This window comes from Pseudopodoces humilis, chromosome 4, assembly GCF_049639895.1.
Source record: "Pseudopodoces humilis isolate 2021_Gansu_Grassland_sample_001 chromosome 4, ASM4963989v1, whole genome shotgun sequence".
Lineage (NCBI taxonomy): Eukaryota > Metazoa > Chordata > Aves > Passeriformes > Paridae > Pseudopodoces > Pseudopodoces humilis.
Window position 1 is genome coordinate 38816213 of NC_142203.1, and position 15378 is coordinate 38831590.

At 37.7% G+C, this 15378-nt stretch overlaps 1 protein-coding gene across 2 annotated transcripts in view; it reads left to right on the forward strand.

The window, feature by feature from the left end:
- The window catches only part of FANCC (FA complementation group C), a 71239-nt gene extending 56485 nt beyond the window's left edge, over positions 1–14754 (forward strand). For both annotated transcript variants that reach the window (XM_014252227.2, XM_088054289.1), the window contains exons 10-15: positions 1697–1796; positions 6351–6426; positions 7215–7296; positions 9724–9895; positions 12397–12597; positions 14388–14754. In XM_014252227.2, the coding sequence (XP_014107702.1) occupies positions 1697–1796; positions 6351–6426; positions 7215–7296; positions 9724–9895; positions 12397–12597; positions 14388–14531 (775 nt within the window). In that variant the 3' untranslated portion in view covers positions 14532–14754. The remainder of the gene's footprint in view (positions 1–1696; positions 1797–6350; positions 6427–7214; positions 7297–9723; positions 9896–12396; positions 12598–14387) is intronic.
- Positions 14755–15378: the final 624 nt, after the last annotated feature.

Sequence of the window (15378 nt, forward strand, 5' to 3'; positions counted from 1 at the left end):
GTCTTGGCTGTAGAACTGTAGACCACTTTACTGTGAGAGTGGAGCCACTCGTCAGCCACTGCCCTGGCAGTCCTTTGTTGCTGTGGTCCTGTACTTGCACACAGATGGCGCTTTCTGAAAAGCTGAGATTCATCACTTTCCGAAAGCAAGATGCATTTAAAAATTGATCTGACTTCAGCAGATGTGTACTGATGTCTTAGGCTGGAGGCTGTCTATTGTGATGGTACAGGGAGATAAAATTTGTCCAAGCTTCTTGGTTTATTTAAGGTCATGCTATATAAAATATTTTCTTTCCCTTTGAAGTAGAAATGGATAAAATGATGTTTCTCAGCTGATGCAGGACTTTGTCCAGCACAGTATTTTCTGGTAAAACTTTGCACTTCTATTAATGTTTCAAATTGTCTTAAAAAATGTTTTCCTGTTTCCAAGCCTACATTTATGCTCCCTGTCTTTAGTTTGAATTGCTTCTGCTTAGTGTGCTTGTTCCTCTACACTGTTGGTATTAAAACCTTGATGTATTGTAAGAATACTCTGTCTCACCTCCTCTTGATACTTACATGAAGCTGTATATGTTAGCTGGTTTTTGCAGACCAATTGGTTTATGCAGCCTTCTGTTTGTTGTATTTCTCTAACATCCTTCCAACCATTATCAAGTGGTGTGCATATGTTAAGATACTATACCAGTTGTAATTACGTGTGAGATTTTAGAGAACTACTTATAAATAAATTTGTACTTCCTTGCTTGCAAACCTGTGTTAGGTTCTATAGCTGGCACAAAACTTTAATATTTAGGGTTAGTGTTCTGTTAGAAGTATGGATCTAAGCATTGTGACTCTTTCTGTAATAACTTTTCTTGGTATTTGCATGCATATTGAGATTAATTGTGCTAAATTATCTCATCACAGTGATATTAATTACTGCTTTTATTTCCCAATACTTTCTTGCTATGCGTGGCTATACAGAAGTCATACACCTGGGCTGTCTTGAGTTTTCGTGTAATATTTACTCTTTTTCAGTGATTATATTTGCCTGTAGTTTTGTTAAATTTCTGTGTTGCAGTAATGTATTAGGTCTTCATATGCTTTGGAAGGAATGAAACAATTCTCTAGTACTTGTATCTCACTGGGAACTTTGAACAGTGTTTCTCCTTTCTACTGTATGTCTTTCAAATAAGAGAATGAAAATTGCTGCTGTATGTTTTTCTCCACTTGCTCCATTTGCACAAGGTTATTTTGCACTATGGAAGGCGAGTTGAAGGATTCATCTTTGTAAACCTCTAGAGTGGCCTATGGGATGCAGTCCCACAAAACACTATAAAGTATGCTTAACTTAATCATGGGAGCAGTTGCTCTGAACACAATAAACTGATCAGATGCCAAATTTGGCTAATAAAGTTGTGCTAGTCTTTTTAATTGTATACTTATTTAGGTAGGATAAACCATGTGTCTGCATGTATATTGTATATACTTACTAAGTGTAGTTTATTTGTAGGAGTTGTATGTGAGGTTTGTTTGGGGTTTTTTTAAATTAAAAATAAAATCTAAAAAGCCTGCAAAGTTAGTATTTCTGTTAGTGGTGTAATGAGCTCAGACAGTTTGAATGTACAGCACACAAATTTTTCTTCCATTTCAGTAAACAGAGGTGTGATGGACAGACTAATTATCTGATCTGTCATATCTAACTTTTCATTGTGTAGGAATGCACTGGTGGAAACTGAAGGAACTTCAGAAGTTATGACAACAATACAGGTGTTTACACAGCTCTTCCTCCAGGCTTATCAGAATGAAAACAAACAGGTTAGTCAAGATCTCTTTCTTAGTGTTTTTTCCACTGAGAAAACGCAGAATTTTGCAAAAAAAAGAAACCCAATTCTTAAGAGAAGTCACTGAATATAATAGATAAATAATAGCATCCCTCTGTAGCTGCATAGATATGCTAAAGTTCAGTTCAAACATCTTCACCTTCACATAAAATTATAGCATGAAACCAATATGTAAGAGCAATTTACCTAACTTAACCCTTGAGTATGTCTGCCTAAAGTGCTTTTCACAGGCTCAATTCCCCTGAAGTTTCTGCTTGTAGAGTGAACATGAACATTCGTCTTTGATAAAAAGGAGGAAAAAGGCTAGATGCATTTTTATTTTGCAGTAGCAGGGTCTCTGATAATAAATGAAGCAGAGATAACAACCCCATTCCCAGTCCCCTAAATAATTATAAGTCGGATATTGAATATTCATATTAGTCTATTCAGAAGGTAAAAGACAGAATACATACTGGGACACAGAATACATACTGGTTTCAGTTCCTGATCCTCAGCAGTGATCTCTCTGTAATTTTCCTTGGTCTGTATTCTCAAATTTCATAGCTTAGTCTCTCATGCACAGATTTTTATACAGGTCTTACTGAACTGAATTAAGTGGAACTACTTTTGTGTTGATTTAAACAAGAGCAAGATCAGTTTCTTACCTTAAAATTTTGAAATACAGATATGAAAAATGTTATCTTACAGGTTGCAAACTTGAATTCAGATTCCCAAATCACATGGTCACATCCTGACCATCTTGTTTGTTTTTTGAAATCAAATTCATATGATGCAAGTTTGGAAAGACCCTGTCATCTAAAACTTTCCACTTTAAACTTAAGGGATTTCCAGTTCGATTTTTTGCATCGTTTTGAAGGCGATGGTAATTAAGAGAATGCTGGGATTTCTTGAAACTTATGGCACGCTGACTTTTAATTAGCAGTGTGATTGAATCTGTCTTCTAGCTTCAGGCAGCTGTCTTGCTTAATACAGTAGTATTAAAGTGCATGATAATCTTGTGCCACCCTGACTGCATGGCAGCAGCACACTGTGTAGCCCCAGGTGGGGATCAGTGAGCGAAAATGAAAATAAAGATTCCACATCCATCAGACACCCAAGAGCTAATCCTGCTGCACAGGCGATACACTTTTTTTAAGGTGAAGATCCTTCACCTGCTGGCATTGCAACATGGACTACTGCCCATTTTTCTAAAGTGGTTTTGAATGTTCAGTTTCCTTTATTTAACTTGCATACTGTTTAAGTCATGGAGTTCTCATTAAGGTATTATCTTCAATGATAGAATTAAAAGCCCCTTATCTCACAGTTTATGAATCAACTGTAGTTTTAGCTAACAGTTTGCTTGCAAAAAGGCTGGTACTATTGCTTCCTGAACTTTAAGTCAGTCATCTGACTTGACATCAAACTTTGGTCATACCATCGGTATCTGTCTTTGTGATATCTGATTGCTCTTGACAGGACGTATTGTGCTCCATTAGCATTTAGTAGAAGAGTGGTAAAAACATTAATGACAGAAGATGAAGTGGGTTCTGCCTGGTCACTGAGACCTTCAGAATTTATAGACAGTTAATTGAAAAAACTCTAGGCAAACATGCATCCATAGAATTTGCAAAAGAACCATGTTGTGCCTGGCAGTTCACAGGTTTGTGTGAGAGGAGGAGAGTGATTCTCTGTTGCAGTGTGGCAGCTGTCAGAAATAGCTGTCTTTTCTAATAACTTTGTAGAACATTTAGAGAAAACAAGGTTTGGCAGAAAAAAAGCTGAATAGTGGGAAAAGATAGTTTTACCGGGTTTAAGGTAGTCTTTTTTATTTCCATGTTTTTGGAGACTGAAAAAAGTATAAATGGAACATGGGATTTAAACTTGCTTAGGATAAAGTCCCATTTCTGTAGTTACTGAAGAAGAAGTTTATGAATGGGTATACTGAGGTCACTGTTGGGATATGTTTTGTGCTAGCAGATTTTCTTTAGATTTGTGGTGCTCATGAAGGCTGACCTGAGGATAGTTGGGTCATGTTGCTTGTAAATTTATGAAGTTAAAGTTCATATTTCTGTTTGATGGAAATTATGATTTTCTCATGAATTATTTTCCCTTGATCATTTCAGAATTATCATCAATTTTCACCTGGGAATTCTGTTTTAAATAGCTAGGTAAATATTGTAAACCATTATTTAATGTTTATTTCCTGTTATATATCATGGCAGTTATTACACCCAGCCACATCCAAACTTGTTCTGTCTGATAGCACCTTGTTTTGCATTTTGTGATGGCATATGTGAGGAAAGAACTGGCTAAAACACTGTGTTTATATGGCAAACGTTTTTGGTTTTGCCTAGACAGTAAACGGAAAATTGTGTTCACTTACAGTACTGTTCTCGTATGTAGCGTGTGCTGTGGGTTGTCTCAGTTACCACTAATTGTATCAAGGGGCTGCTTTTTCATAGGAATTTTAGGTGCAGCTTAATTGGCTACACACATACTTTACTAGAGGTATTATTATTTTTTCCTAATTAGCCTAATTCCTCTTGACGAGTAGAATTCTAAAGTCTTACTCTACCAGTGATATATAGGCTGTCTAAGAAGAATATATTCATGTGCTGTAATTTCATTTAACTGTTGTTGGCAGAATAAAAATAGTAGTAGAGAGAAAGTGTCTTTATGTTTGTTTATAAGATGCGTGCATATATATGCCAATAGAAAATAGTTACTAAATACAGTCTTCATTGGATTTACAGCTCTATCACATTTTATAGAGTTCATATTCCCAGTCTGTGTTTCAAGAGATGATCTGTTAGCTAAATGCCTTCTTACTCCTAAAAAAGAAGACGAAAGAGTTCTAAGATTAAGGGTATAGAGATTCAAATATGTAAATGAAACACCATAGATTGCTTGAGAATTGGAAGGGACCTCTGGACATCATCTTCTCTAACTCCCCAGCTCCAAAGCACAGCTACTTGTAACCAGTTGTCCAGGACTATGTCGAGATGGGGCTCTACAACTCTTCTAGGCAAACTGTGGTAGTGCTTGGCCATCTCACAGTAAAAAGAAAGTGAAAAAATAAATTACAGAATGTTTTCTGGTATACAGACAGAACTTCCTGTGCTTGAGTTTGTGCCATTACCTCTGATCCTGTCACTATGCACCACAGCAAAAGCCCTAGTTCTGTTGTTTTGCACCCTCCTTTTAGGTATTTATATGTTGGTAAGATCCTACTTGAGCCTTCTCCAGCCTCTCTCAGCCCTTCCTCAAAGAAGTTCTCATGTCCTTTAATGATCCTTGTGGCCCTTTATTTAACTGGGCATTAACTGGGCATAGTATTTCAGGACAGGCTGCTGGAATGGCTGCTTACAGTGCAGAGGGGAGGGGAAGAAGCACCTCGCTGGACCTGCTGGCAATCCTTTGTCTAATGCAGCTCAAGATATCACTCACTGCTGTGCTGCAGGGCAAACACTGCTGACTCACACTCACCTTGGTGTCCACTGGGTCCACAGGTCCTTCTCTGAAAACTGCTCTCCAGCTGGGTGGCTGCCAGCATGTACTGGTGCCTGGAGTTAGTCCTCCCCAAGTGCAGGACTTCATACTTTCTCCTTGTTGACATTTATTTGGCTTCTGTAAGCCCATTTCTCCAGCCTGTCAAGGTCTCTCTGGATGGCTGTCCTTTCATGTATCAGCCACTCCTCCCTGTTTTGTGTCATCACCACACTTGCCAAGGGAACTTGCTGCCCCTTCATCCCATTCTGAAATGACTGAAAATGTTAAATAGGCCTGGACCCAGCAGAGACCCTGCTGTTCCCTGGTAGTTACTGGACTCCAGCTAGATTTTGTGCCAGCAATCACCATCTGGGTCTGGCTGAAACTGTCTCAGAGGGAGTTGGTGTTGCACTTGCACGTGCTTGCTCCGTGTTGGATGTGCCTGTGGTGCGTGTTTGCAGAACAAACAGATAAAGGTGTGCTACTGCTGGTCTCAGTTACGCAAGCAGCGTTCACAGGCAGGCAAGGCGCACGTTCTCAGATAAACGGGGCGAGTCTGTTAGCTGTGACTGCCCTACCTGCTGCTGGAGCAGGTCCTGAGAATTTTAGGTTTCCATTTTTGAACAGATGGCAGTAATCTAGACAATGCCCTCAGAGTCTGTAGATGTTATTAGTTCTTAGTTTAGTATCGTCAGTGAATCTGTTTACACTGGAAAATGAGATTAAACTAGTGTCTCTTTCAAGCTCTGCATATTAAGAGTGAAAACTTACATGAGTACAGGGAAAAAAGACTAAGACTAGTAACATGTCATTTTCTTCATGCTCTGAACCTTCTTCGATGCATATACTTTTAAAATCTTTAAATAACTACTTTTCATAAGCAAGCATTTCTAAGTGTCCCCCTTTTTTATACAAAATCCTAAAATTAATTAAAGAGTTAATTTTCTGTTTTCTTGCTTTAGTCTGTATTGTTAATTACTGCCTTAGATGAGATTATTCACTGTGGGTTTGTTTTGAAGACTGACCAGAAACCTCCTAAAATAATGATTTTGTGTCTCAGCATAAGTTTCCACTGAAGGCCTACTTCCCATACCATCACCAGCCTCTTGTTAGAGGCTTAGTCAGACGTCCTTCTGGTAAGTTTTTTCATAAAGGATTTGCAGCATTATGAATCTGCGTGGTCTGTATACGTCTTAAAACAACTTTAAAAAGGATAGAGATAACTTTTTGCCATTTCCTTAATAGGGTATATTTGATTTAGTGATTTTAATAATATTCTTTTAATGTATTTTTGTGCAGGAACATCTGATTCTTTTGTAACAATACTACAGATATAACTAAAGAAAACTAAATCAGAAGTGAATAACAAAGAATGCATAATTAAGTAGGAAGCCACATTACAGAGATTATAAAAATACTGCAGTCTTCTTATGTTATAATATCAGTAATTGTCATTATGGAAGAATTCATATGTATTTCACAAGAAGAATGTATTTCTGTTTCTCTCTGAGGCTTGAATTTTAATATTTTAGATTGCAAACCAAATTTTTTTTAGGTTGCCTATTCATACAGATCAAGAAACCACTGTTCAATTTGGTATGAATTTTATGAACAATAACTAAATCTCAGTACAAGTATTACTGCACTTGTTATATATTAATATTGAGATAGATAGCAAAAGAACTTCAGCCTCATTTCAATATTCCTAGCTGTACTTCCTTTCATTGGCTTTATCAATTAAGTGTTGTATGAAACACAGTAGTAGGTATTGCTGAAAATTGGAAAATATTAAAACAGAATTTTAAATACTTTGTGATAACTGAATCAATTTGGAGAAATATTATAGCTACCTTAATGCTTCAGTGTTACATTCTAGTGGAGAGGCTATAATTTTAAGAGTTTTGTTTTCATCCTTCATCCTCAGAACTCCCAACTACATATTGGTCTCAGCACTTGAAACACATTTCAGATATGCTCAAAGCACTAGTAGAGGATACAAATGTTAGGTAAGCAATATAAGATCTTTGAACTTTTTGTCCTTTGCATGTAAGTTTGTGAAAGATCATGTCATTTGAAGTTTTTAGCAGCCGCATTTCATATTATTCTCTAAGCTGGGCTTTATTTTTAAGAATAGGACTTGGATTACTTACTGAACCTGAGCTTTATAGCTTATAGCTATCTGCATAATGGAAATGCTTATTTGTTTATTCTCCCATTTCTCCCTCAGAACTTTTAACTGTATTTTATGAAGGAGTGTTGCTTTCTGCAGGCTTGTACAAATGCCCAAACTGCAAACTTCCTTATTTTCATAAATATATGACTGCCAGATTGCAGTATCATTTTTGTTGCATTAATCTCTGGGCTCCACGTCACTCCATGTTTCTGACCTGCCACCCTTGGGGTTTGTCTACATGAATTATGCTTTGATATATATTCTTGGGACTATATGAAAAGAATGAAAAAACTATTTGCTGCTGCCTTGTAATTCTTTCTTATAAGGAGTATGATGAGACCTGACTTGTACAGGATACAAGTACTTGCATACAAGTTTGCTTAGGTCTGCTCTGAGATTTAGCCATCCAAAGAATGTTGAACAGCTTTTAAATTCAAAGAAACAAAATTAATTTTGATTTTAAACTTGAAATATATCAAAAGAAACGTAGAACACCAAGGCCAGCCAGACTTGCAAAACAAGATCATAGAATCACAGAATCACCTAGGCTGGAACAAATCTTTGAGATCATCAAGTCCAACCTATGACCTAACACCACCTTGTCAACATGAAGTGCCATATCCAGTCTTTTTTAAACATCTCCAGGAACAGTGACTCTGCCACCTCCCTGGGCAGCCCGTTCCAATGTCTGATTATTCTTTCTGTGAAGAACTTCTTCCTGATGTCCAATCTAAACGTCCCCTGATGCAGCTTAAGCCTGTGTCCTCTTGTCCTGTCACTGGTTACATGGGAGAAGAGACCGAGCCCCACCTGGCTGCATCCTCCCTTCAACAACAGAGGCAGTTGTGGAGAGCAGTCAGCTCTCCCCTGAGCCTCCTTTTCTCCAGACTAAACAACCCCAGCTCCCTCAGCTGCTCCTCACAGGACTTGTGCTCCGGGTCCTTCATGAGCTTGCTTGCCCTTCTCTGGACACGCTCCAGCATCTCAATGTCCTTCCTAAATTGAGGGAAGAACTGGACACACCACCAGTGCCCGCTACAGGGGGACAGTCATTGCCCTGCTCCTTTTGCTGATACAGGCCAGGATGCCATTGGCCTTCTTGGCCACCTGGGCTCACTGCTGTCTCGTGTTCAGTCCACTGTCAATCAGTACCCCCAGCTCCCTTTCTGCCTGGCCTCTGTCCAGCCACACTGTCCCTGTTTTCCCCCTGGGTACTGGAACAAAGATCCTTGGAACCGTGCTTGGTTTCAGTTAACTCCTGAGGGCCTTTTTTTGTTGCTGAGTGGCAGAAAAAAGCTTTTTGTTGATCCCTCTGAGGCCAGGCTGTCTGGTGGTAGCTTCTCACTTTCCATATGAGCTGCAGTTCAGTGCTTGCCTGTTCATCCCTGAAGTGTGTCAAACCTTTCTGTCCTTGGAGTGTGACCTGTAGCTGACCCTGACTTCTTAAACACATAACTCAAGCTTAGAACAAATAAATAAAACAAATATCATCCATCATAATGCATTACAATAATATAACCATGTCTCTTTTCCTTCTGTTGCCGAGCCCTTACTTGGTTTACATACAGTCTTTTTCTCCCTTTATTTTGCACAGTACACTAGTTTAAACAGTATTGTACTTACCAAAACACACTGGCAAGTGTATTCTGCCACTTTATTTCCTTCAGAACTCCTACAATAATTATGTTTTTTACCAAATCCCTCCCAGTTAGAAAGAAAACTGATATGACATGTTTTAAATACTAATAGCCATGAGGAAACCATATTCAGTTTTCTTTTATTGCTTTATTCTTGATTCTGTATTCTTTGGACTTAACAAGATTTACAGAAGAGAAAAAAATACTGTTACATAGCATATCCTGTTGCTTCTCAGTGCTCTCTTTTTATACAGGTTGGTTTTCAGGGCTTTTATTTTATACCAAATGTGAGTATGACAGCTGGAGAGTATAAATAGTAGGGATGAATTTTATGATGTATCTTTTCATACACAGTAATTTGTCACAGTTTATTAGAAACTGCTGTTAAGGATAGTCTGTTGTTCTGTCAAAGTTAATCTGTAGTAGTACTGGGTGTGTATTGTTAGATTCTGATTTCAGACTAAGTACATGGCTGTATGATTAGCAGGTAAGGTGTTCTCTGTTGAAGAGTAGTTTAAAATTTTTTTTTAAAGTTAAGTGTCAACTAACTTTGTAGTTAATTTAAGGCAATTAAAAGTGTTAAATAATGAGAAATACCTAATTTTATCTGTGTTGTTTTCCAGTTCTCTCACTGACCTCTTTGAAATATGGTTTTTGGTTGCTTGTTTTGGAGAATGGTTGGATACTGCAGCAGAACAATTACTGAAGGCTGCTGTAGAACCAGATGCTGTGCTGTGGCTGCTGGCATTTTACTACTGTCCTAAGAATGAAAATCAACAAAGGACTGAAACAATGGTGGGTAATGTAGTGATAGTGAATGACAGTAAGCAGTCAATGGTCTAATTATATCTTATTGCTGTAAAATAAATAGTGCACACCAAAAAAATGAAAGGTATTGACTTTACAAAGTCTCTCACAGTGGACAATTTGAAAGTTGGTTTTCTTTTTTCTGATTTTTCACATTTAGAAAAACTTTTTCCTCTAAACCTATAGATTAGCACCCTCTTGGCTTTCTTTTGGATAACGAGGGCGTTTTTAATCATAAATAAAAATGCCCTAGTGATGGTATTTTTTAAATCAGTGTGGCAGAATTCAGCATGCCTGTGTTATGGTGTCTTTTGAGAAGGAAACAAGAGAAATCACAGCAGTTGAAATTGTGAAGATACTTATCAAACACAGCCTTGAATCCTAATCTTGCCCAGCTATTCTGATTTCTCTCCAGTTTTTGGCATGTGATGCTGTAATAAGTATGTGGTAATAACATGTGCTGGGTTGGTAACAGAAGGAACAGTGCTCTAACCTTACACACTGTGCTGCACATAGAGTGCTGAGTGTCTGTGTGTGCAAGCAAATGTTTGAAAGCCTTTCATTTAAACCTGTTATTCAAATCTGAACCAGCCCAAGCAGTTGGATCTACGAAGCCTTGAGTTGAAAGGCTGCAACTTGTCTAGTTTTCCTTAATTTGAAAATAGGTTCTGGTGGATTTAGAAATGCAGATCAGTACACCACAGTGGTAAAAATCATGCTTTGAATTTACATTTAATGGTCCATGTACAACAGTGCATTATGCAATATTTTATTTACCTTTCTTCTCCTCTTGCTTCCCAGATGGCACTACAAATGCAAGATCACATCCAAATCACTTACAAATTTTTTTTTTTCTCTTAAATTTCTCATAGTCTAGAAGCAGGGGATAGGATATAGGCTGAGGAGAGTTAGGTTGGAGATAGGGTAAAGTAAAGCAATCAGGGTTGTTTTTACAATGTAGTCTTGGAAAAGTAGGCAATATGTGAGCAATAAACAAGACTGAATGAAACTATTGCACTACAGATGCAGATGAATGTATGGAATATTGTTCTAACTCCACAGAATGAAATCACTTTGTCCCATATATGAAAGAAATCATCTCCCTATTCCATCAGTTTATTATTCAGTCATAACATAAGACAAACTTTAAAGATAAAAAAGCTTTTCTACTGACAACTCAGTGACTCATCTTTTCCCAGGGGTCTGATATTTCAGTTCATTATCATTCTTTTCTTAGCTATTTCATCTGAAACTTGTTGTTGTTGTTGTTTTTTGGGTTTTTTTGTTTTGTTTTTTTCCCCCCCACAGGTCAGGCTACTTCAGAAGCATTCCCACACTTCATGCAAAACTTCTGCCTTTAGTTAGGTGTTTGGGTTTTGTTTTTAATTTATCCTTTGGCAGATTAGCTCTCAGCTCTTTCAAATGAAGTGGTTTCCACCTTTAGGGTCTGAAACACTGAAGGAGCAAAACTTGGAGTTGGCACTAAGAATGAGATTTCTAGGGTACATGAGCTCTTGGAGCAGGACCAGGTGCTCTCCATCTGCAGTCTCTGGTTCATATGATGCACAGAGGAATAAAGAATTGTGAGGAATTCCAGTTACCTTTCTGTAGATCATGGTATCATTTGTAGTTTACATGTAGTTGTGGATTTAATGCAAGAATAGCAACTTCTTCTGACTATATTAAGTGAAATTGTTAAAAGGGTAGGTCAGCGTCAGATAAATACCTGAAAAAAATTGTCCCAAGTTTTTTTCCCTTGAGAAGCAGGTGTTCTTTTTCTTTGGGTCTGCAGTGGTATATTTTTCTGCTGTTCCAGCTGATACTCATTTGCATTCTGTCTACAAGTTTTTTCTGTTAATTTTTAATACAGTGAACAGAATTATTATTAGGATTTTTTAACAGTAGTTGCTTATAGTTCTTTCTCTAGAGCTGCCAAAATCTTCTGCTTCCTAGCTCCAGTGGAAGTCAGGTTTTATTGTCTAGCTCACAACATAAAAACATAAGTTGAAAACAAAACAGGAAGAGGTTAAAGCACACATTCTTACCAGAACATTTTATCAGGCAAGGTCAGGATGCATGGGGATTCAGTTGATTTACAGCAGCAATACTGAAATGAGCCCTTGAGGAGCCTTTGTTCTTTTTCCCACAATGCAAAAATCGGACCATGTTCTTCTAAGGGACTTTCTCCATTTCCTTATATTATTAAAAAGGTAAAATCCTGGCTTGGAGCCCTGTCTGCTTCATTTGTAAGACCAAAGGGGAAAAAAAAAGTCTATTCTGTCCACCTTTGTGTGTGTGAATCAGTGTAGAAGAAATTTGGTACAGCCCTTCCTTCCCTGGTTTTCCTGCTGGTTAAATTCAAACTTTTTTCATGTTTGAGTTTCTCTAAGGATTCAGTTTTCTTTTACTAAATAAATTCTAAGTAAAATACCATAGATTTGACCTTCATTCTTCTCTGATCCTGCATCCTTTGGAATTATTTCCTACAGGTAGAAGCTCAAGCAGTCTACAATAATCTAATGATGGTGTTCAGCTGTGCAGACCTTTCTGTCAAAGACCTGGAGGCTGCTGTACACAGGATAACGGGCATAGAGCAGTGTTGTAACCAGCGTCTCACAACACATCTTCTGACCAACTTTTTGCTCTTCTCAACTGGTGGACCTAAGATTGCCCAGGAATGCATTTACCATGTAAGTGTTTCTTCCCTTTTTTTTCAGGTTAACTTAAATACATATTTATTTTACTATTTTTAAGTTTCTACCACTTAATAAAGAAAACACGTAACAGAGAATTAAGGGAGAGTGTGGCTGCAACAGCCATATCTAACCTGCTACATATCTATTTCAGCTACAGTCAAAATATTTTACACTCACTTCTTGATCTCACTGTCAGAGTTGCTGTCGTCACTATACAAATGCTGAGACTGCTGAAGTCATAGCTTGCAGTTAAGGGATACCTACAGTTCATTTACACATGGTATAGATAGCATGTGCAGACATTTTGATTTTCCCATAAAAATCAATCCTTAAATTATCCAGCTACTGCCGACATGATGGAACTCTCTTCTCGCTGTTTGCCATTGGGTGGAACAGCTGGTTACAACTGATGTGGCAGAACCTTGGTGTTGGCAAAGCCAGTGAGGAAAACAGTGTGGTAATTGAGAGGGAAGAGAATGAAGAGCTAAGACAGTGTCTCTTAGGGTGTAAAATAAGATGAAGAGGGGTAAAAGGCTTGCCACAGTATCTTCCTGTTGGTGATGAGAGCCTTCACATACATTGGTGCAAGCTTTAAAATGTGTTCTTGTCTCTTAAGATAAACAGTGCTATCTCAGGGTAGGATTATAAATCTATTCCTTACTATCAAACCATATTCTTGTAAGAAGTACATGCGTCCTATGCAAGCAGGTCCAGGGCTAGTATGTAGTTTCAATACTTCCAAAAGTTTTTCCACTCAGCAGCAGCGTGGTCTTATGTATAGACCTGTATAGAGTATATGGCACGTGTAAGGCATCTGATTTTGTGACACAGCTGGCTGACTAAAAAGACATAGCATTTTCCTCTTTAAGAAGGGCTAAGGTGTTTCTCACATCGTAGGATGCAAGTTCACAAATGATCAGTCTTCTTCTCAGCATAAGAAAGTAACAATAAAGTTCAGGGGGGGCTTGTATATATTTTTACAGACTGCTATTTCTAGATTCTCTTCATGATGTAATGTACTAGCCTGCTACTTTAAATTCCTCCAGGAGAACCAAAGGCACTCTTCAGCTTCATTATAGATAGCAATATAACTAACTTTCAAAACTCTGAGTATTTCCTGGAGCAGAGTGGTCATGAGCTGTTGTAGACCAGTTTGGTGGTTTATCAGTCTGATTAATTTTGACTGTATCTGTATAATCACCAATGTGTAGCTAGGCTCTCTATGTGGTTGGAAAAGGACTAAAGACAATGTATGAAAGGCAGAAGTGTGGAACTGGTTTGGGATGCATGGCTGTGGTTTGTTTTAGCACAGTAAACTGTGGTTTTAACACAGATAATGAGGAGTCAAGGCCCTCCTGATCTGCAAAAATTGCAACTTAGGGTCTTGTCCTGGTTTTTTGTCATCTTTTGGGGGAGGTATTTATTTTCACTTTTGAAAGCTTTACAGAATTGAATTGTCCCCCCAGATACACACAGAACCTTCATGTGCTTTTAGTTCTTTTCTATGGCAATGACTTACAAATGGTTATACTGTCTATCCGTTTGTGTTTCCTTTAAAAACTTTCTGGCCTCTTGATTTGTTACACTTAAATTTGAGACAACAACAGAAATCTCAGAGTTGCTTCGCTCCACTGGGATGTATGAAAAGAGATACCTTGGGCAGAAGTTGGTTCTCAGATATGCAGTGGTGAGGGAAAAAATCCGGTTTTCTTGCAAGTATTTTGAAGAATTCTTAGTATTTAGCAACATAATTGCCTAATTTAACCTTTTGTGTTTCCTTTCAGATTGCTGAGATAACTGATACAAGCAAAGAAGTTTATAACCTTCTTATCCGTACTGCATACAGATTTAACAATAGTGGAGAAGAAAACCAAAGGACTGTGAAGCTGCTGAATGAACTTCTTGAAAAACTTACATCGAAAGTTTAGAATTTTAATGTCATCTATTTATCAAACCAACAAATCAAGTCTTTATCCGGGTGTCAGGCTTCCATTAGCATCTGGCACTGCAGGTTACCAAGGGCAGAAATACACCTACATAAGCTATAGCTGCTAACTTACATTCTCTCATCTATATTGAAAAATAATCTGTTGTTTGAAAATGTTCATCTTTTGAAACGTAACAGTAAATATTAAAGATGCTTGAAAGTTTTGTTCTGAGTACCTTTTGTAACAAGAGACCAACATAATTTAAAGTAGTTCACTTATCTCCTTATTGTTTATTTGGCTGAGGATCAGTTTTTCTCCCAAATTACTCATGTGGGTTTTTTAAGCAAGTAATATCCAATTGCTTGATTGGGAAGTTGTTACTAAAATGTTTTGTTCTGTGCTTCTGCTTTTATGAGACTAACGATGATCTCAAGTGATTCATGGTGTTCTCAGGAAATCAGTGGGTGATGTTTCCTGAACTCTTTCTTTTTTTTTTTGAAAATGTTTCCAAAATGAAACTCTTCCCAGATTTGCTAAATGTGGGGTTTTTTTTCAATATTGCAGCTTTCACAGGACAGTGTTCTCGTCTAAGTACTACACCAATAGCTGGTCTTTGTCAACAGATACTGCAGGCATAAAATTGCTTGGAATAAAGCAAACTTAACAGTGTGCTGTGACTGATGCTGTTATTTATTCATTTAAGAAATATGGGGCTTTTATTCAGACAAAAGAGGGCAAGTGAAGCAAAGGCATAAGGAAATTTTCCTGTTCGAAGGGACAGATTTCCTGTAAAGGTTGCAACTCACTGCCTTCATTTTTGTGTCCAGCAGTAATTTGCTTACTTCTT